General features: G+C 48.7%; 2 protein-coding genes and 1 non-coding gene across 3 annotated transcripts; 1 reads left to right on the plus strand and 2 right to left on the minus strand.

Moving 5' to 3' along the window:
• Positions 1 to 515: 515 nt before the first annotated feature.
• On the minus strand, positions 516 to 1177 carry LOC145486027 (uncharacterized). The gene has a single exon (XM_081464724.1). The coding sequence runs from the start codon at positions 1175 to 1177 to the stop codon at positions 518 to 520; it is 660 nt and encodes a 219-aa protein (XP_081320850.1). The 3' UTR covers positions 516 to 517.
• A 7820-nt stretch (positions 1178 to 8997) lies between these two features.
• LOC145486026 (uncharacterized) lies at positions 8998 to 9821 on the minus strand. Its single transcript, XM_081464723.1, has one exon. The coding sequence runs from the start codon at positions 9817 to 9819 to the stop codon at positions 8998 to 9000; it is 822 nt and encodes a 273-aa protein (XP_081320849.1). The 5' UTR covers positions 9820 to 9821.
• Positions 9822 to 13202: 3381 nt separating this feature from the next.
• Trnah-gug (transfer RNA histidin (anticodon GUG)) lies at positions 13203 to 13274 on the plus strand. Its single transcript has one exon. It is a non-coding gene; the product is annotated as a tRNA-His (tRNA).
• The last annotated feature ends 2332 nt before the right edge of the window (positions 13275 to 15606 follow it).

Below are 15606 nucleotides of genomic sequence, written 5' to 3' on the forward strand. Positions count from 1 at the left end.
CACCTGCCGTGACATTGGCGCGCGACACGGATCCAGCACTACCGACACCCACCGTGACGTTGGTCTGTGGCACACCCGCGCCAGGAGTGCCTACTCCGACGGGCGAGACATTGGGCAGGGGTGGTGTCGCCAGTGACGATAGCGGTGAAGGAGGAGTGTTCAGACTCGCACCCACACCCGCTGCAGACGGAATGGGTGTACTCGTTCGAGTCAATGGAGTCCAAGGCGAATAATCTTCCAGAGCCGAGAGGTTGAAATCGTCACTACCATAAGAGCTCATTTTTATCCATTCCCCTCTCTCTTTCTATCTTCTTCTCGGCGAGTTCTCGTTGCTTATGAACCAAATAATCGAAACCCTCACCATTATATGCGTTTATGACGGACCGTACTTGACGATAACTCTCGCATTCTGTGACCTGTCTCATCGGTTCGTAGTCCAGCTCATGGGGATTCATGCAGTATTTGAGTCTGGTCTTGCATAGGACGATGAAAAGCGGAAACCACTCGACTTCGCTCCTCAACATGACGGGGTTGCAAACTGATGGCATCGTACGAATCCTTCGTCTTTTAACACGTGGCTGAGAACGCGTTGATCGTCCTGACTGGCTGGATGAAGATCCAATAGCATGTATCCGTAAGGTCGATCGGTGACCTTTCGAAACGTGTCCAACACCTCCTGCCATTGCGTGGGAAACGATTGCAGAAGTAAATTTCGTATCCCCAACTGATCCCGAGGGTTCTTGAAAGCCGCGATGTAATGAGCGTTGCGGGAAATGGTCTTGGCGAATTTTCCGTTGGGGAATAGATCCTGACACAGGTAAATCACCGTGATGTTCCGATGATGCGAATGTTTGGTGAAGAGATCCAACACGCGCTTGTCGTTACCACCCTCGTCCATCAGGTCGTCCAATACCAACACACCCCCTCCAGGAAACCATCGGGGTAACTGCTCGCTGTCGGGGATGCCTTCGTAAAACTTGACCCCGCCCTTCTTGAGCTTTTGGAACCCGTTTTGCCACGATCCGTAGCAGTAATGAATACTCTTCGGTGTTTGTTGGAACAAGTCGCCGTTCTCCAAGAGCAGTTTGGTGGTGAACACCGTCTTGCCACACCCCGACGGACCCGCTATCAACAAACTCGACGGAGTGTGAAATTGAAACGCTTTGCGTCGTTCCATGATCTTGAAATGGTCCAGGGTTTCGAGACGCTCCGTTTTTTATCCGAACAACTTGGCCAATGGGGTCTTGACGGCTGGGATGCGTCTCAACAGACCCAATAGGGTGACTCTACGATTGAAACAGATGGGCTTTTTCTTGGATCGACTCTTGGCGGGGGCTCCCAGTGGTTTCGCAAATTTCCCCACTTGGAATTTCCTGGCGTACCACGCTTTTCCCCTCTTGATCTTGGTCATGGCTCTCTCGGCCGCGGCTCTCTTGGGACGCTTGGCAGGCGCCGATCTCTTTTTTCGAGGTTTCTTGGCGAATTTACTCAAGTCTCCGAACTTGTCTTCGTACCAATGCCTCTTTTTCATTCTTCTTTTCCTATCTTCTTTCACGGAAAGCTTCGGCTTGGCGGGCGCTCTCTTGGGTTTCCTACGGGTGGTCACCGTCGCTGGTAATGCACCGGTGTCAAGGACAGACGGCGGTTGAAAAGACACTTGTCTTCTGGCGGGTTGAAGTATTTTCAGATTGAGCTGTCGTTTTGGCGGTTGGTTTTTCTTGAAATGAGCCTCACTGGGTTGAGGCGCCTTTCCACCCGCTTTTCCATAGCGTTTTTCCAACCTGGCTATCACGTCGTCCAAATGCCTATGCCCTTGAAACTGAAGAGCCATGACCACCACACAACCTCTTTTTCAAAAATGAACACTTTTTATTCGAACAGCTTACTTTATAACAAATGACGCACTCCTCTGGAAGAACCACACGTGTCCTGGTGACACGGGGTTTTACAAATCTTGAGCCAATCCAACTCGTCCACGATCAGACGTTCTAACATCTGTCCTACTTTACGATCGTTCTCCACAAACTCGTTTTTCTTAAAACGATTCAAGAACGCGTTCATGTCACGACCTTCGGCTCGGTCGATCAGGAACATCAGGGCGTAACCGCCGCAACTCTGACTGAATAGGGACTGCAGACTCTTGCCGTTGTGAATCTGGTACTTGAAATGACGGTCCAACCAGGCTCGGATCGGTCCGGCGGTGACGTACGTGTCCAACGGCAGACCGTAACTGTCCAGGATTTCGCACTTGTTCTTGTCGGCCCACAAAGCGATCCAATGAAATCCCGGTTTATCGTGAGGGTCCGTGTTCACGATGTAAGCGGTCGGTCCTTCTTGAGGTACTGTCCTTGGAAGCCGATCGCAAGGGACCGTGCCGTGAAAAACACAGCAGAGTGACGGATTCGTCCGTGCCAAATAATCCAATTGTAAATTATTCAAGGCCACTTTCTCCATTTTTTTTCTTCTCATTGGTACACGTCGTAGAGGACGACTCGGTTCTCGTTGATCTCCAGCATGTTCTCGAATTCGCCGTACAACAAGATGGTCAGGTTTGATCCCGGATTGGCTCCGAAATCGATCACCAGACGCAGTTCACCTTCCTGCTTGGGGTTCAACACTGGACTGTCCAAACATCCATTGGCTGTGTTATCAAATACAAACAGGTTGCATCTCTTGTCTTGCCCCCAGTCCTCTTTCCGGACCATGTTTCCTTTTCCTCTGCACAAGACTCCCGAGGCTTTGAGGAATCTTTGGTAACCTCTCAGATCTTTACTGGTATCATCGTGTTTGAGCTCCAAGGTCTCGTAGGGGTACTCTTCACCTCTCACCAATTGTTTGATGGAAGAGATATTGAATTGTTCAAAACTGAACGGATTGACCGTCACAGTTCCATTGAAGGCTGTTTGTTTCATCAACACCACCACTAACCGATTAGGTAGCTTATTGTGGAAAGGATTGCTGCACTCGAAATGACGGTTGTCATTGGGATGAGAGTAAGTGCGAATTTCACCTCTCACCGTGGGGTAAGTGGCCACTCTTCCGCCTTTCATGCTGGTCATGAGTTCTCGGTACACCGAGGGAGTCACTCTCACTTGAGACAGGAACAGTCTCACTTTCACGTCGGCTTCAGTCAGTCTGAGAGTATCGGCACCGGCCCATTGGACTGTCCACATAGTGGGGGCATTGAAGTACATGTCGATCTGGATCTGTACACCAGGTACCAGTAACTTGCTGAGATAAAACACTTCCAGGTAAGGTTTGAACCTCAAGGTCACTCTCTTTCCACCAAAAAACTGAATTCGACTTTGAACCATGTTCTTGAGATCTTGGGGTAAGGCAGCATAATCGGCGTGAGCAGGATCCAACTTATTGCCTGTCATTACATCCGCCTCTCCGCGACTGGGTACACTGAGACAATTGTACCAACCCTCTGGTGTCAGGATCGATTCACCGTCGTCTCGGTCGTGGTTCAACAGCGCTTCGAGGTAGGCTTTGTAGTGGTAAGTATCGGTTTGGGGGCTGATGAGAGTACCATTCAATCTCACATTGATCTGTTTGAAGAGGGTGTGGGCCAGATTGTTGGCGAGTCCAACGGTAGTCGCTTGCGCTATATTACCTCCGCCAGCTGTCTTGACGACCAACTCCACTTCGAAGAAACTCTCGTTCATGTCGATGAAGTCTTCTTGAGGATCGATTTGGAAGGTCACTGGGTTGATCCCCGTATTGAACGGATTGATTCTCACCTCACGTCGCGACGACATGCTGAGATCCGTGGGGGGAGTGGTGAACATGTCCAGGCGGGGATTACGAACCCCCGCCGACCTAGCGTGAGCCACGAGGTCCGTCATCGTCGTCTACGGCGTCTTTTTCGTCGTTGCACGCTTCTCAGTGCTGACTTTACCCAACGGTAGTCTGGGAGTTTTGAGCGTCTCTGGAAGAGCGAACCCCCTTTATACGTGCGTATCCCTCCGGGGAGACGTCTCACGCGTCTCGAGTAGATGGGAATCATGATCCAAACAGGTCTCTTCTTTTTCTTTTACTACCCAAAAAGCGTTGGAACTCTTCCGTCGCTTTACGTTTCCCGGAGCGAATGGCTCCCCGCTTTAACCCAGCGAGTGCACCTTTCCAATTGGGCTTTCCTCCCGTGCCACCCGATTTTAAACCTTTCAGACCCTCGATGGCCGTCTCCTTCAGAACGTCCTTGAGAATGCCGGGAGCTCGTTTCTTGAAGCCTTTCCAAGCCTGGCCGAATATGCCAGACCCCGATTGGTATCCGTCGGGATGAAACCGTATCAAGGTTCCACCGATCATGATTTCTTAAAGTGTAACGTCGCGATCGTATTGCCGGCTCCAAAGTTCGTCAGTTCTCCAGTTGCCTCGGCCACTTGCACTTCCATAATGTCCAGCACCTCTTTGCGCACGGGAATATATTGAATGTGAGCGGGTTCGAAGTACTGAACACCGGCGCCTCTTCGAATCAAGTTGACCTCTCTCAGTAAATCCGTGACTTGATTTCCCACCACGCTACCTCCTCCCACGTTAGAGTACACGAGCAAGGAACGCGAACTGCTTCCGATCACACTCTCAAACGCTCTGTTCAGGTTCAGAAAACGCCAATTGCAAAAGACGCTGAGTTCCAAGAATTCAGTATTTTTGATGGGGTTTTTCACGACATGGAAAAAAAGACGATTTCCACTCGAATCCTGTATGTCTCCTCTGGTTCGAATGTCTGGAATGACATCATCGAAAAATTCGATTCGCAAGTTTGGACCCAGCACGTAACTATTTCCCTTCCTCAGCAACCATCCCATTTTCAAAGCCAGATCGACGTCAAATTGTAATTCAGGTGGTTCCCTTCTGGGACGGTAGACGTTTTTGTTATCCGTGACCAGGTCTTCGCCTTCCCACTTGAACGCGACGTAGGTTCTTCTCCCATCATTCGTGACATACTTCGAGTTCACTCTCGGTCCCGAATTACTGAAGATGCGTTGCCTTTCGAAGTAGCTGATAATGGATTTCATGAATTCAACACCGTTCACGTTGCTGAACACATCTTTGACATTTTCGGTGTCGAAGAACGCTTCTCCAAACGTATACCCATTGGATGTTTCAGGTTCAATGCGTCTCCAGGCGGTATAGGCCAAGGTGACTTTACCTTCAGAATCGGTGAAGGAAGGCAGCGTCACGTGCGCATCTGGCATGGCGATGCTGAACAACCCCACTTTCCATCCATGTCCCTCCAGGCGTATGGGATTGGGTAACCTGATCTTGAAACTGTTGGCCTTGTTCTCCGGAAACTCGCTCTTACTGCTGTGACTGGGCAATGTGATGTAAAAATCACTCATCCTTTCTTGAAATGCAACGTGATCGTGGTCACGCCCGACGCAAAGTCCACCAAACGTCCGTCGTTCTCAGATACCTGCGTCTCGACAATGTCCAACACGGCCGTGCGCACCGGTAGATATAGGATGTGTCTCGGTTGAAGGTCGACCACGTCCGGATCGTAACGAACCTGTTTCAACATGTCGGTGACTTGATTTCCCGTCACCATACTCTGTCCCACATTCGAATACACGAACAAGGAACGACGCTCGTGACCGAACGCCTCTTCGTAACTGCGATCCAAATCCGTGAACACCCAATTGATGAAACAACTCAAATGTAAGGTGTCCGGGTCGATCTTGTAAAATAGTTCGTCCCCGTCATTCTGACCTATGATCAAGTCCGTGGCCGTGGGTACGACTTCCTTGGGAAATTCCTTCCTCAAGTGGGGTCCCAAGACGTAACCCGGTCGACCGTTTTGCAAGGTTCCCATCTTGACCCATTTCATCTTCTTTGCCAATTCGATGCCGATGTTCATTTGCGGGAAGACGCGTTTACCGTTGATCAGGAGGCTGATGCACGTTCTCGAATTGTCCAGGACGCATTCTCCATGCTCGGCCCGAGGCATGACCGTGTACAGCAATTCGGTGGGATCGTCGGGTTTGCTCTTTTTCTTGTACATCGTCACGTCGTCATCCGTTCGATCTCTCAACCTACGCATGTATCGATCTCGTATCGCGTTCATCAACTCGGTACCGGTCCTCGGCGTGAATTCCAAATCGCCCTCTCGCGTCACTGAAGAGACCCGGCGGTATATGTTTCGATCCGCGTCCACCATATTGATCCACCAGATTTCAAACAGAAGAGAATCCTTCAAGTCCATCTTACGCGTCGCGGACGGAAACGAGAGGTCGCTGATACCCACTTTCCATCCCGACTCTCTCAACTGCAACGGGTTCGGCAGACGGTTCTTGAAACTGTGGGCCTTGTTGTCCGGGAACTCGCTCGTGCTGGCGTTGCTCATCAGTTGTACGTAAAAGTCGTCAGACTCATTCATCCTTAAAGTGTAATGTCACCGAGGTCACGCCCGAGGTAAAGTCCACCAGTCTTCCGTCGTTCTCGGCCAATTGCACCTCCACTATATCCAAAACGTTGCTGCGCACGGGTTTATATTGAATCTGAGTCGGTTCGTACGTCGTCTTGAGCGAGTCGTGGGGGACTTCTCTCAAGAGATCCGTGACTCGATTCCCCGTGATGGTGCTACGACCCACATTCGAATACAGGTACATGGGACTGCGAGGCGGAGGGAGGTCCGGATGAACGACGACTCCGCGATAGGTCTTGGCGTATTCCTCGTCCAAGTAACTGAAGCGCCAGTTGCAATAGGGACTGAGCTGTAACGACCCAGTGCTGAGCATACTCCAAAATTCGCGAGATCGATTGTCGCTATGGTCGGTCCAGTCTTTCTTGAAATCAGACGGGACTTTGTCGTTGGGAAAGATCTTGATGATATTCACGTCCAAGTGAACGGAGTAATACGATTCCTCGCGAATCAAACCCAACTTCTTGACCAGTTTAGGACCAAAAAACACTCTGGGACGTTTTCTGTCTCCGGACTCGTCGAGGAACGTGTCGGTGTTGTCGATAATCAAATCGTTCCCCTCCCATCGGAACACGGGGTAGTATTTTTTCCCGTCCGGCGCTCGTAGACTTTCACCCTCATGATCCATGTAATGATACAGGCGTTCGTGAAAACGATTGATGAGGTATTGCATGAGAGATCTTCCGCTCGTCACTTTGTGTCGGACGCGGTTCAGTTCCTTCCCGTAGACGTCAAATGTCACCGGGTAACGATATGGACTCCACGTAATCCCGTCGTCTAGCAACCTGAACGTTTCAATGGTCCACTCCATACCGAACACGTGGTCGTCGTCGTCAAAGTCGTGCGTTTGAGGGACTGGTACTTGATGCGGTCGTGCAGGCGGGATCGGGTAAGACACGCTCGCCAAGCCCACTTTCCATTCCTTGTCGGATTCAAACAGGAGCGGATAAGGCAGACGGTTCTTGAAACTGTTGGCCTTGTTGTCCGTGAACTCGCTCGTGCTGGCATTGCTCATCAACTGCACGTAAAAGTCTTTCATTTTTTCGTCTTGGGCTTTTGGGTCACGTACAAGCCTTTTTTATCCACCCAACTGTCGTACTTGACTGGCCAACCTTTCCAACGCACCAAGACTTTATCCCCCTTTCGTTTGACGATCTTGTCGATGCGGAACAGATCGTCGTCTTTCACATTCACCTTTTGCAAATCTTGCGCGTAAAACGTGCCTTCGACCGCCGTGCCGTCCCATTCTTCCACCTTGTACGTGGTGACCTTCCCAGGACGCACCCTCCGTATCACAAACACCTCTTCGGTCCAACCGGGTAAATACCCTTTCTTGAACTGTCGGAACTTCTTGTTCAGTCTCACACGATCCCCGACTTTCAGTGGAGGTCGTCTCGATTTCTTTCCCTTTTTCTTCCCGTAAAGAGTCTCCCACACGTCCTCGCTATTGGCTAAAGTCACTTGATCGGGAGCCATCTTGATACTGCGATGATACGATCGATTGTACCCTCGGACCAGATCTTGTAACACGGGCACAAACGTCATCGTATTCTTCACGGTGAAGTATCGGTACAAACGTTCTTTCAGGGTCCGATTAAACCGTTCCACCACACTGGATTTCGTATCCCCGCGCGTCGAAAAATGATGAATGCCTTTCTGCTTCATCAAATCCTGAAACGTCTTGTTGTAGAATTCCTTCCCGTCGTCCGTCTGGAGATTGATGGGTTTTCTACCTCCTTTCAAGATCTTAGCCATGGCTTCCGTCACCGCTTTACCCGTCTTGCTCTTCAAGGGCTGGACCTAGGCGTGCTTGGAAAACACGTCCACCACCGTCAAGAGATAACGATACCCTCGATTGTACCTTGAAATATTGATCACCTCGATCAGGTCGGCCGTCCACTGCTCGTCGATGCCGAACACCACCACCGGGACCGTGGGAAAACGACGACGTCTGGGTTTGTGCAGCGTGTACCCCAAATCCCGTTGCAGGACCTCGCGAGCACGTCGTACCGAGATCTTATTGGCCTGGGCGAATCGCGTCAGACCGCCCAGACTACCGGGTCTGGAAGGATCCCGGTACCGTCCCAGTAACGTTTCGGTCGAAAGCGGCTTTTGCTTCTTCTTTTGACCTTTCTTCATAGTCGATAAAGTTTGTACACGCACTGTCTCCACAACTCGAAACGCTGCTCCCGTACCTCGAGATACTTCTTAAATGAATCGGGTTGCCGTTTCAACCACAAGATATAAACGACAAAACGCATCACGTTGGGTTCGACGTCGGTATAGTCAAACACCTCCAAGGGCGAATCGCTGAAATTGTAGGGGATGGGTTCACCCTTACCGTATCGCTCGTAGACACTAGCGCACTTGGAACACAAGGTCGTCCAACACCATCGATCGGCCATGGTCGTACACACTCTCGAGATCAACCAACTCAAGGCATGAGACATAATGATTTGAACTCAATTTTTTATTTCGACTTTCTTATATGTACAAAAACGTCGTGCCTGATTGGTTCTTACGTAAAATCGACTCTGATTGGATAAAACGAAAAAAGAAGGCGAAAAAAAGACTTAGTCCGAATCTGAAAAGTATCGAGAATAGTCCGTGTTCTTACAATCTTGACCGTACTCATTATCACAGTCTTCCTCATAGGTATCCATGGCATAATATTTACAATTTCTCCAATCACATTTACCGGGTCTCCACTTCAGGGCTTCCTCCTCGTCCCCCTTCACATAGAATGCTCGACGCATACTCTCTCTACACTCACCACACAGGTCATCCTCATCCGCTTCAAGGGCACGGAAGAAAAACCGATCCTTCCACATATCACGCTGACGCATGATATCGTAGATCAACTCTTCCAACTTCAGACACGTTTCCTTGTGAGCGCACCTGTTGAAAGTCAGTATCTCCTCCACCTTGGGACTCTTGTCGGACTCCAACACCCGTCGTGACAGGTCTCGAGCGAACCGCAAGGGTTCAAACAGGTCACGGATGGCATCGCTCATCATGTACGTGAGGTGATCCGTGGCGATCAAACAGGCACGCTCGGCGTCCAGGGCGGGATCCCGACAATGAATGAATTTGAATTGACCGCTACCACTTCTGTACATCACGCGACACCACTCACCGCAGAAAAGGTACACCTTTTCGTTCCTCTTCATCATCTCCAAAATCGTACCACCCCAGTCAGGACGACGTCTCATCAAGAGCTCAAAAGACCACAGACTATCGGGTATTTGACCTAACGGTTCGAAGAGATTGTCAAAAATGTACATGTCCACTCTGGCATCCGGAATGGCATCAAGATCTCTTAAAGTGTGTACCTTCTGATCCACGATCTGCTCCACTAGGTCCCGAATCTGGTTCGAGTTGCTATAGTAAGTCATCTTGAAACCCACCCTCAGACAAACTCGTTAAACTTCTTTCCTTCTCGATCCGCTCGCTTCGTGATCTCCAAGCCCGACAAATGAGGATAGCAACTACGGTCGCCCCAGTCAATCAAGTGCCTCTGGAGCCTATAGTACAAAGGGGAGACAAGACGTAACTCCAAGTCAATTATCTTCCCATGTAACGGTCTTTCGCCTTCTTTTTCGATTGAATCCAAAACGTCAGAAGCTCGATTCAACTGCTGTCTCAGATCTTCAAGGATCTCCTGCACGGCTCTCTCATCCAAAATCCTATAGGTCATCACCGCGTCAAGAGCATGTCGAGAATGATTCGCTGCGTCCAACGGGCTCCTTTTATACCCGCGCCGCGGATCCACTTTCACTCCGTACTTTCCCGGATCACGCGCCCTTTTTCAGATCCACCAATCGGAACGAAGACCGTCACATGATCCCATCACACCACACGTCACCGATTGGTTGTCAAAAACGTCCATAAAGTCGAACCACGCATTCCATCACGAGTCACTTTTCTCAACAGTCGTCATGGATTCACACGTCGAACCCGACAGGAAAAAGAAAAAATCATCCAAAAAGAAGGAGGCGCGTAAGAAACTGAAACTGCTCCTACCCAAGAGAGTGGAAGGAGAAGGTAAACTACAATCCACCTTAGATAGATGGTTATTCAAAAAACCTCGTTCCAGACTACGTTTCAACGAACGCGTCCTCTTCAAAGAGATCACCCCGGACTCGGTCAGTTGGACCACCGTCCCTCTCAAAGGCTTCTCGCGACCGTGGAGCGCCTTTTCGATCCAACGTCAAGAATGTAGAAGCCGAATGAAAAGTAACCATGACAAGCGAAGGCAAAGACTGACCCCCAAGAACGTGCGAAAGACCAGTCACATCCTAGAAACCATGCGACGTGAAAACACCTTGTTGGGATACTAACTCAATCTCTATCTTCACAGACTCAAAGCTACCTGCCATTCAAGGCGGATGCATGACCGTGATCAGAGACTCACCTCCTCGAACCATGCAAGTCCTGCAAGTACTGGAACCCCTGGGACTCGGCAAATTCAAGAAAGACAACCTCGTTGAAGTGCCACCTGAAGTGGATGACCTAGGAGAATCCACCGAAGTACAAGTGTTGGAGGAATTCGACCCCGATCAGTTCCTGAACCAACTGAAACCACAAGATCCCACCTGCCCGCGTTGCATGGTACCCATGGAATATGGAAGCGTGCGAACCCCAGACGGTGGCACCTGGGAGTATTACCGATGCCCCTCTTCCAGATTCTACACCAAGTGTTATGTGACCTGCGGCGTCAAAGAGGTGGGCACCTACCTGAGACGCGTCGAAGAACAGACCCACCCCTGCTACAGGAAGATCGACCCGGCTCGTTTCCGATGTCTATGCAGCAAGTCCCTGGTCTTAGCCACCTCCCACTCCCAGTCCAACCCAGACAGGCTCTATCTCAAGTGTCCCAAGCGTACCTGCAAGTTCTTCCAATGGATCGACGAATACCCACGAGGAGTCGCCGAAGCCATACTGATCAATGGACAGGACCCAAACTAAGAAAAAGACAGACACAGTTTTTTCGTATAAACACACTCCGATTTTTATTTCACAATATTTTACACGTTTGGTAATTTATCCTCCGCGTCGATCATCGCTCGCATCGTTACTTGAGTACATTTGTTAAAAGTACTATAATAAAAGTGAATTGTGAGGATATAGCGTCTCGCTGTCTTCTTCTGTCTCTTAGTCCACGTGGACTGAAAGGGCTCAAAACCGTAACACAACATAAGTCGGTGAAACGTGATCCGGTCCACGGGCGGCTTCACTTTCACGTCCCATACAAGGTTCTTGCGTATGGTCAGGATCGAGTTAAACAAAGTTCTCCCGAAACACTTCTCGATTCTCAGGTACCTGCTATGACTTCGGGTCCAGTTTTCCCTCTGCTCGTCCGTGAAAAACAGGATTTGGTGGAGCATCACCTCGAGCTGACTAGAATCTTTGAGTTGTGTCAGCCATCGTCGGCCCACCAACAAATCCCGGATGGGAAAGTTCATATCCTCATAGAATCTGGTCCAGGGTGCCTCCATTTGGTCAATGGCTTCCTCATAGGTAACCCCAGGCTTTCTCGGCACATGGTTTTGTAGACCAATCTCTCTAAGGGCCATGATAGCGCTCAATACAAGTTCAAAACTCAGAGTGAAAATCGGGGGCAGCGCGGATTCGCTTTATGAAGATCCGTCCAGCCAATCACAGATCGAGACGAAGTCACGTGTTACCCAGACCCAGGGGATAGGGGGTATCCCCCTACCACACCCACTCACGGTAGGAGACTGGACACCATTATAACGTGTGTATAAAATAAGCGAGTTGGACCGATCACTTTCACTCTGAGTTTTTTTCAACTTGTATGAGCGCCCATTACAGAAGACTGTGGATACTCTCGTTAGTGTGGCTTCTCAAAGTACCAAGTGAGTATGGAAGTATTAGAGCAGTGTAACGTAGAGTTGACTACCTGGGAAAAGCGGGTGAGAGAGTGGATGAACGACGAAGAAGAAGAGACCCCTTTGTACAGGGACCTAGAACAACTTTTAGGTTTTATCGAGGTGGCCCTGGACCAACTAGATCTTTTGTTCCTGGAAGAGAGGTTGGGGGTCCTTGACGAGGACGATACCAATGATTTAGTCATTCACGTAGACTTTGTCCGCAACACTTACAGACAATTGCTTCATTTTTAGCTATGGAACCACCCCTCCACTGCCACGTGTGCAAACAACTGAGACCCTGCTGCCGCCAACCCATACTAGAATTGAGCAGAAATGGGACCCACACCAAATTCGTACGAGCAATCTCGGGACCACTCAGAAAAGAATGGGGACTAGGGTGCGTCTACGCCACCTGTTGCGGTGTCATCTATGGCATGTACCACAATATGGAAACCAACTGTTACGAACCCGTCTTCCTGGGAAACGGTTACAACCAGGCCCTGTCACGTGTCAATCACGTCAAATCGTTCCTTGATTGTTATCCCGAGGAAAAAGAGGGCGCCGGTCAATAGGACCGTGCACACGTCCCACCCTGTAAACCAAGTAGAATGACCAATAAAAAGTTGTTTTTGTTCTATTTTCAGACTCCATGTCTCGATTTCCTAAACCCGAATGTATATGGTGTAAGGAAGGATACACTCCCAATCACAGTATCCAAGACTACTTCCTGACACCCTGTTGCGACCAATTCTTTCACGGATCCTGTAAAGCCCTCCACACCTGGTGGTTGAAACCCTCCCAAAGACGCTGCCCTCATTGCAATACCGTGAATTTCGGACTACCTCCCGATGACAACCCCAAAACCAAGTCCTAAAGAGGTAAGCGCTTCGATGGTCTAATGGTTAAGACGTTGAGTTGTGGCCTCAAAGACCCAGGTTCGATTCCTGGTCGGGGCATTAAAATTCTTTTTTCTTTTTTAGAGACCCCTGGCCTGTAAAATCCGTTTGGACGAACCCCACCCCGACGAAGATGTCATGCTCCTTTTCCTCACCCAACATTTTCCCTACCCCTGGTACATGCGAAGAGACCTCTCCAAAGTTTGGCCCTTCGGACGCGTGTTCGAATCCTCCTCAGGCCTTCACGGAGAATTTCTCACCCCGCAGACCATGATGCTAGCCCTCGTGCATCTAGGAACCAATGACGTGCAAGCCCTAGAGACGAAGAAAAAAAATCACACAACAAACCATGTACATTCTCTCTTTAAAGGTTCTTTATTAGTTACAAGCATAAAATAAAAAATGTTTTTTCACTCCTCTGGTGACGTCATCGTTTCGATAAAGGCTGCGTACGCCAACTCTTCTCTGTCACCCCAACCACTCTTCCACTCTTTCCATCCGGCCTCAAAACTCTCCGGCAACCTCTCCAAACGCACAGGTTCCTTTTTATCCAGAGACTCGTCCTCCAACATCTTCCTTGACATGGCCTGTCTGAACTTGATCACCTCATCCGCCAGCTTCGTCATCTCTTTCTTCAGGAGGTTATCCGTACTGTCCCTAACGGAGCTTTTCATAATCTTTCCAAGAATACTATCCTTCACGGCATCCAACACTCTCGCTGCAAACTCCTCTCTCGGAATGTCCTTTGGCAACGTCCCCGCAGGAATACTAATCACCTCCACCTTCGTCTTGCTCTCCTCCGAAGTCATCCTTTTTCGCGTCGATCTCCAAACAACAATGCCAAACTCAACAACTCAACACCTTTTTATTCGCACACGAACCTCGATTTCATGTTTACCTTATTTGGACATGCACGTGACCTGTAACGTCACGGGCGCCATGTTTTGCCTACCTGGCGGCCATCTTGGATTTCCAAATTTAAGAGAATGTATGGGAAAAAGTGGTCACGTGGTATAATCCCTGCACGCTGATTGGTTACGGCCCCAACAAGCGTATATGACTACTTGCATGCCGTGTCGGCCGAGTCTTTCGGAACATGCAATGTTGACGCTTGATTACGATTTGCGATGTATAAGCGACTATCAAGATTTTTCATAAAGTTGAATGAGTATTGCTATCGCTGCAGTTTCGCTTACGAATGATTGACAGTTGTATTTCATGAGATCTAGAGTAAACTGTTCTGCCTAAAACTAAACAACCACGAGAGCGCTCTCCGTTCAAAACGCTCTACTTTCGTTTAGGATCAATACAGAGTGCAAACCATTAAATACAAACCATCGCGCGTCAAAACATTTGGTATTTACGTTTGGCAGAACCATTCCATACATGCTTAGAGGCGAGGTGACTCGCCTGCCGACAAGCTCTTTTCGATTCGCGGGCTACACAATGACTTACCTAGCAAGGTTATTTGTGAAACAAATTAACGACCTCGTGTTAGGTTAAAACTACATTCATAAGGATTCTTCTACCTTCCCTCTACCGGAGTGTCTTCAGTTTATTTTTCTTCTGGGGTTATTTCTCCACATCTGCTTATAAGTTAAAGGCTTCCATTAGTTTTAAGGTATCTTTTCTTTCGGCTCGGACGAAAGCAAAATGCTACAAAATTAAATCTAGACTAAATGCTTCGAGGTGCGCGATAGAAACTGAAACTACGCTTCGAGAAGCAGGCAGGAAGTCAGCCAGCCAGGTTGCACTTGAGAGCAAAGGCAGCATCAGGCTTAATACGGCCAAGTTGAGAAAGAACACAAATTTCAACAGCATTACATTGTTACATTTTTACTTACCAACCGCAAAACAAAAGAAGGTGAGTTTTATATTGTAACCTGAAACCTCTGAACCATAGGTGAATCCTGATAATAGCCAAAACTTAGGTACACTGTAGGAAACACATTGTTTTAAAAAATTGGATAAAAAACCAACAAACGACTAAAATATTGCTTCCCAAGATAAATACACGTTGACAAGAGTATTCCATAGCAGTTAACATTTTTCACGCGTCGACTTTTCTTCAGCCAGTTATCTGCCAGCTTCTGCCATTAAAATAATTTAGTTCCCTAATTTGTAGTTAAAACCTAAATGATTTCTATTTTACCACTGTCACGTATGTTTTAAAATTGGACAACAAGATGCTTTTTTATATACCTGAAAGCTTTACTCCGCTCAAACTGGTAACAAAGCTTTTGAATTGTCCTAAATGTTAATGATTTGTAGACTAATTACTCACGTAATCTGCGTTTATGATAGTTTTCTAATAGCGCGCTTTTAGGGCCGGGTAAAACAACGAACATGATCTGAGCTCTATTCACTTGTTTGCTAATAATAATGCACATAT

This window comes from Orbicella franksi, chromosome 4, assembly GCF_964199315.1.
Source record: "Orbicella franksi chromosome 4, jaOrbFran1.1, whole genome shotgun sequence".
In the NCBI taxonomy this organism is placed as follows: domain Eukaryota; kingdom Metazoa; phylum Cnidaria; class Anthozoa; order Scleractinia; family Merulinidae; genus Orbicella; species Orbicella franksi.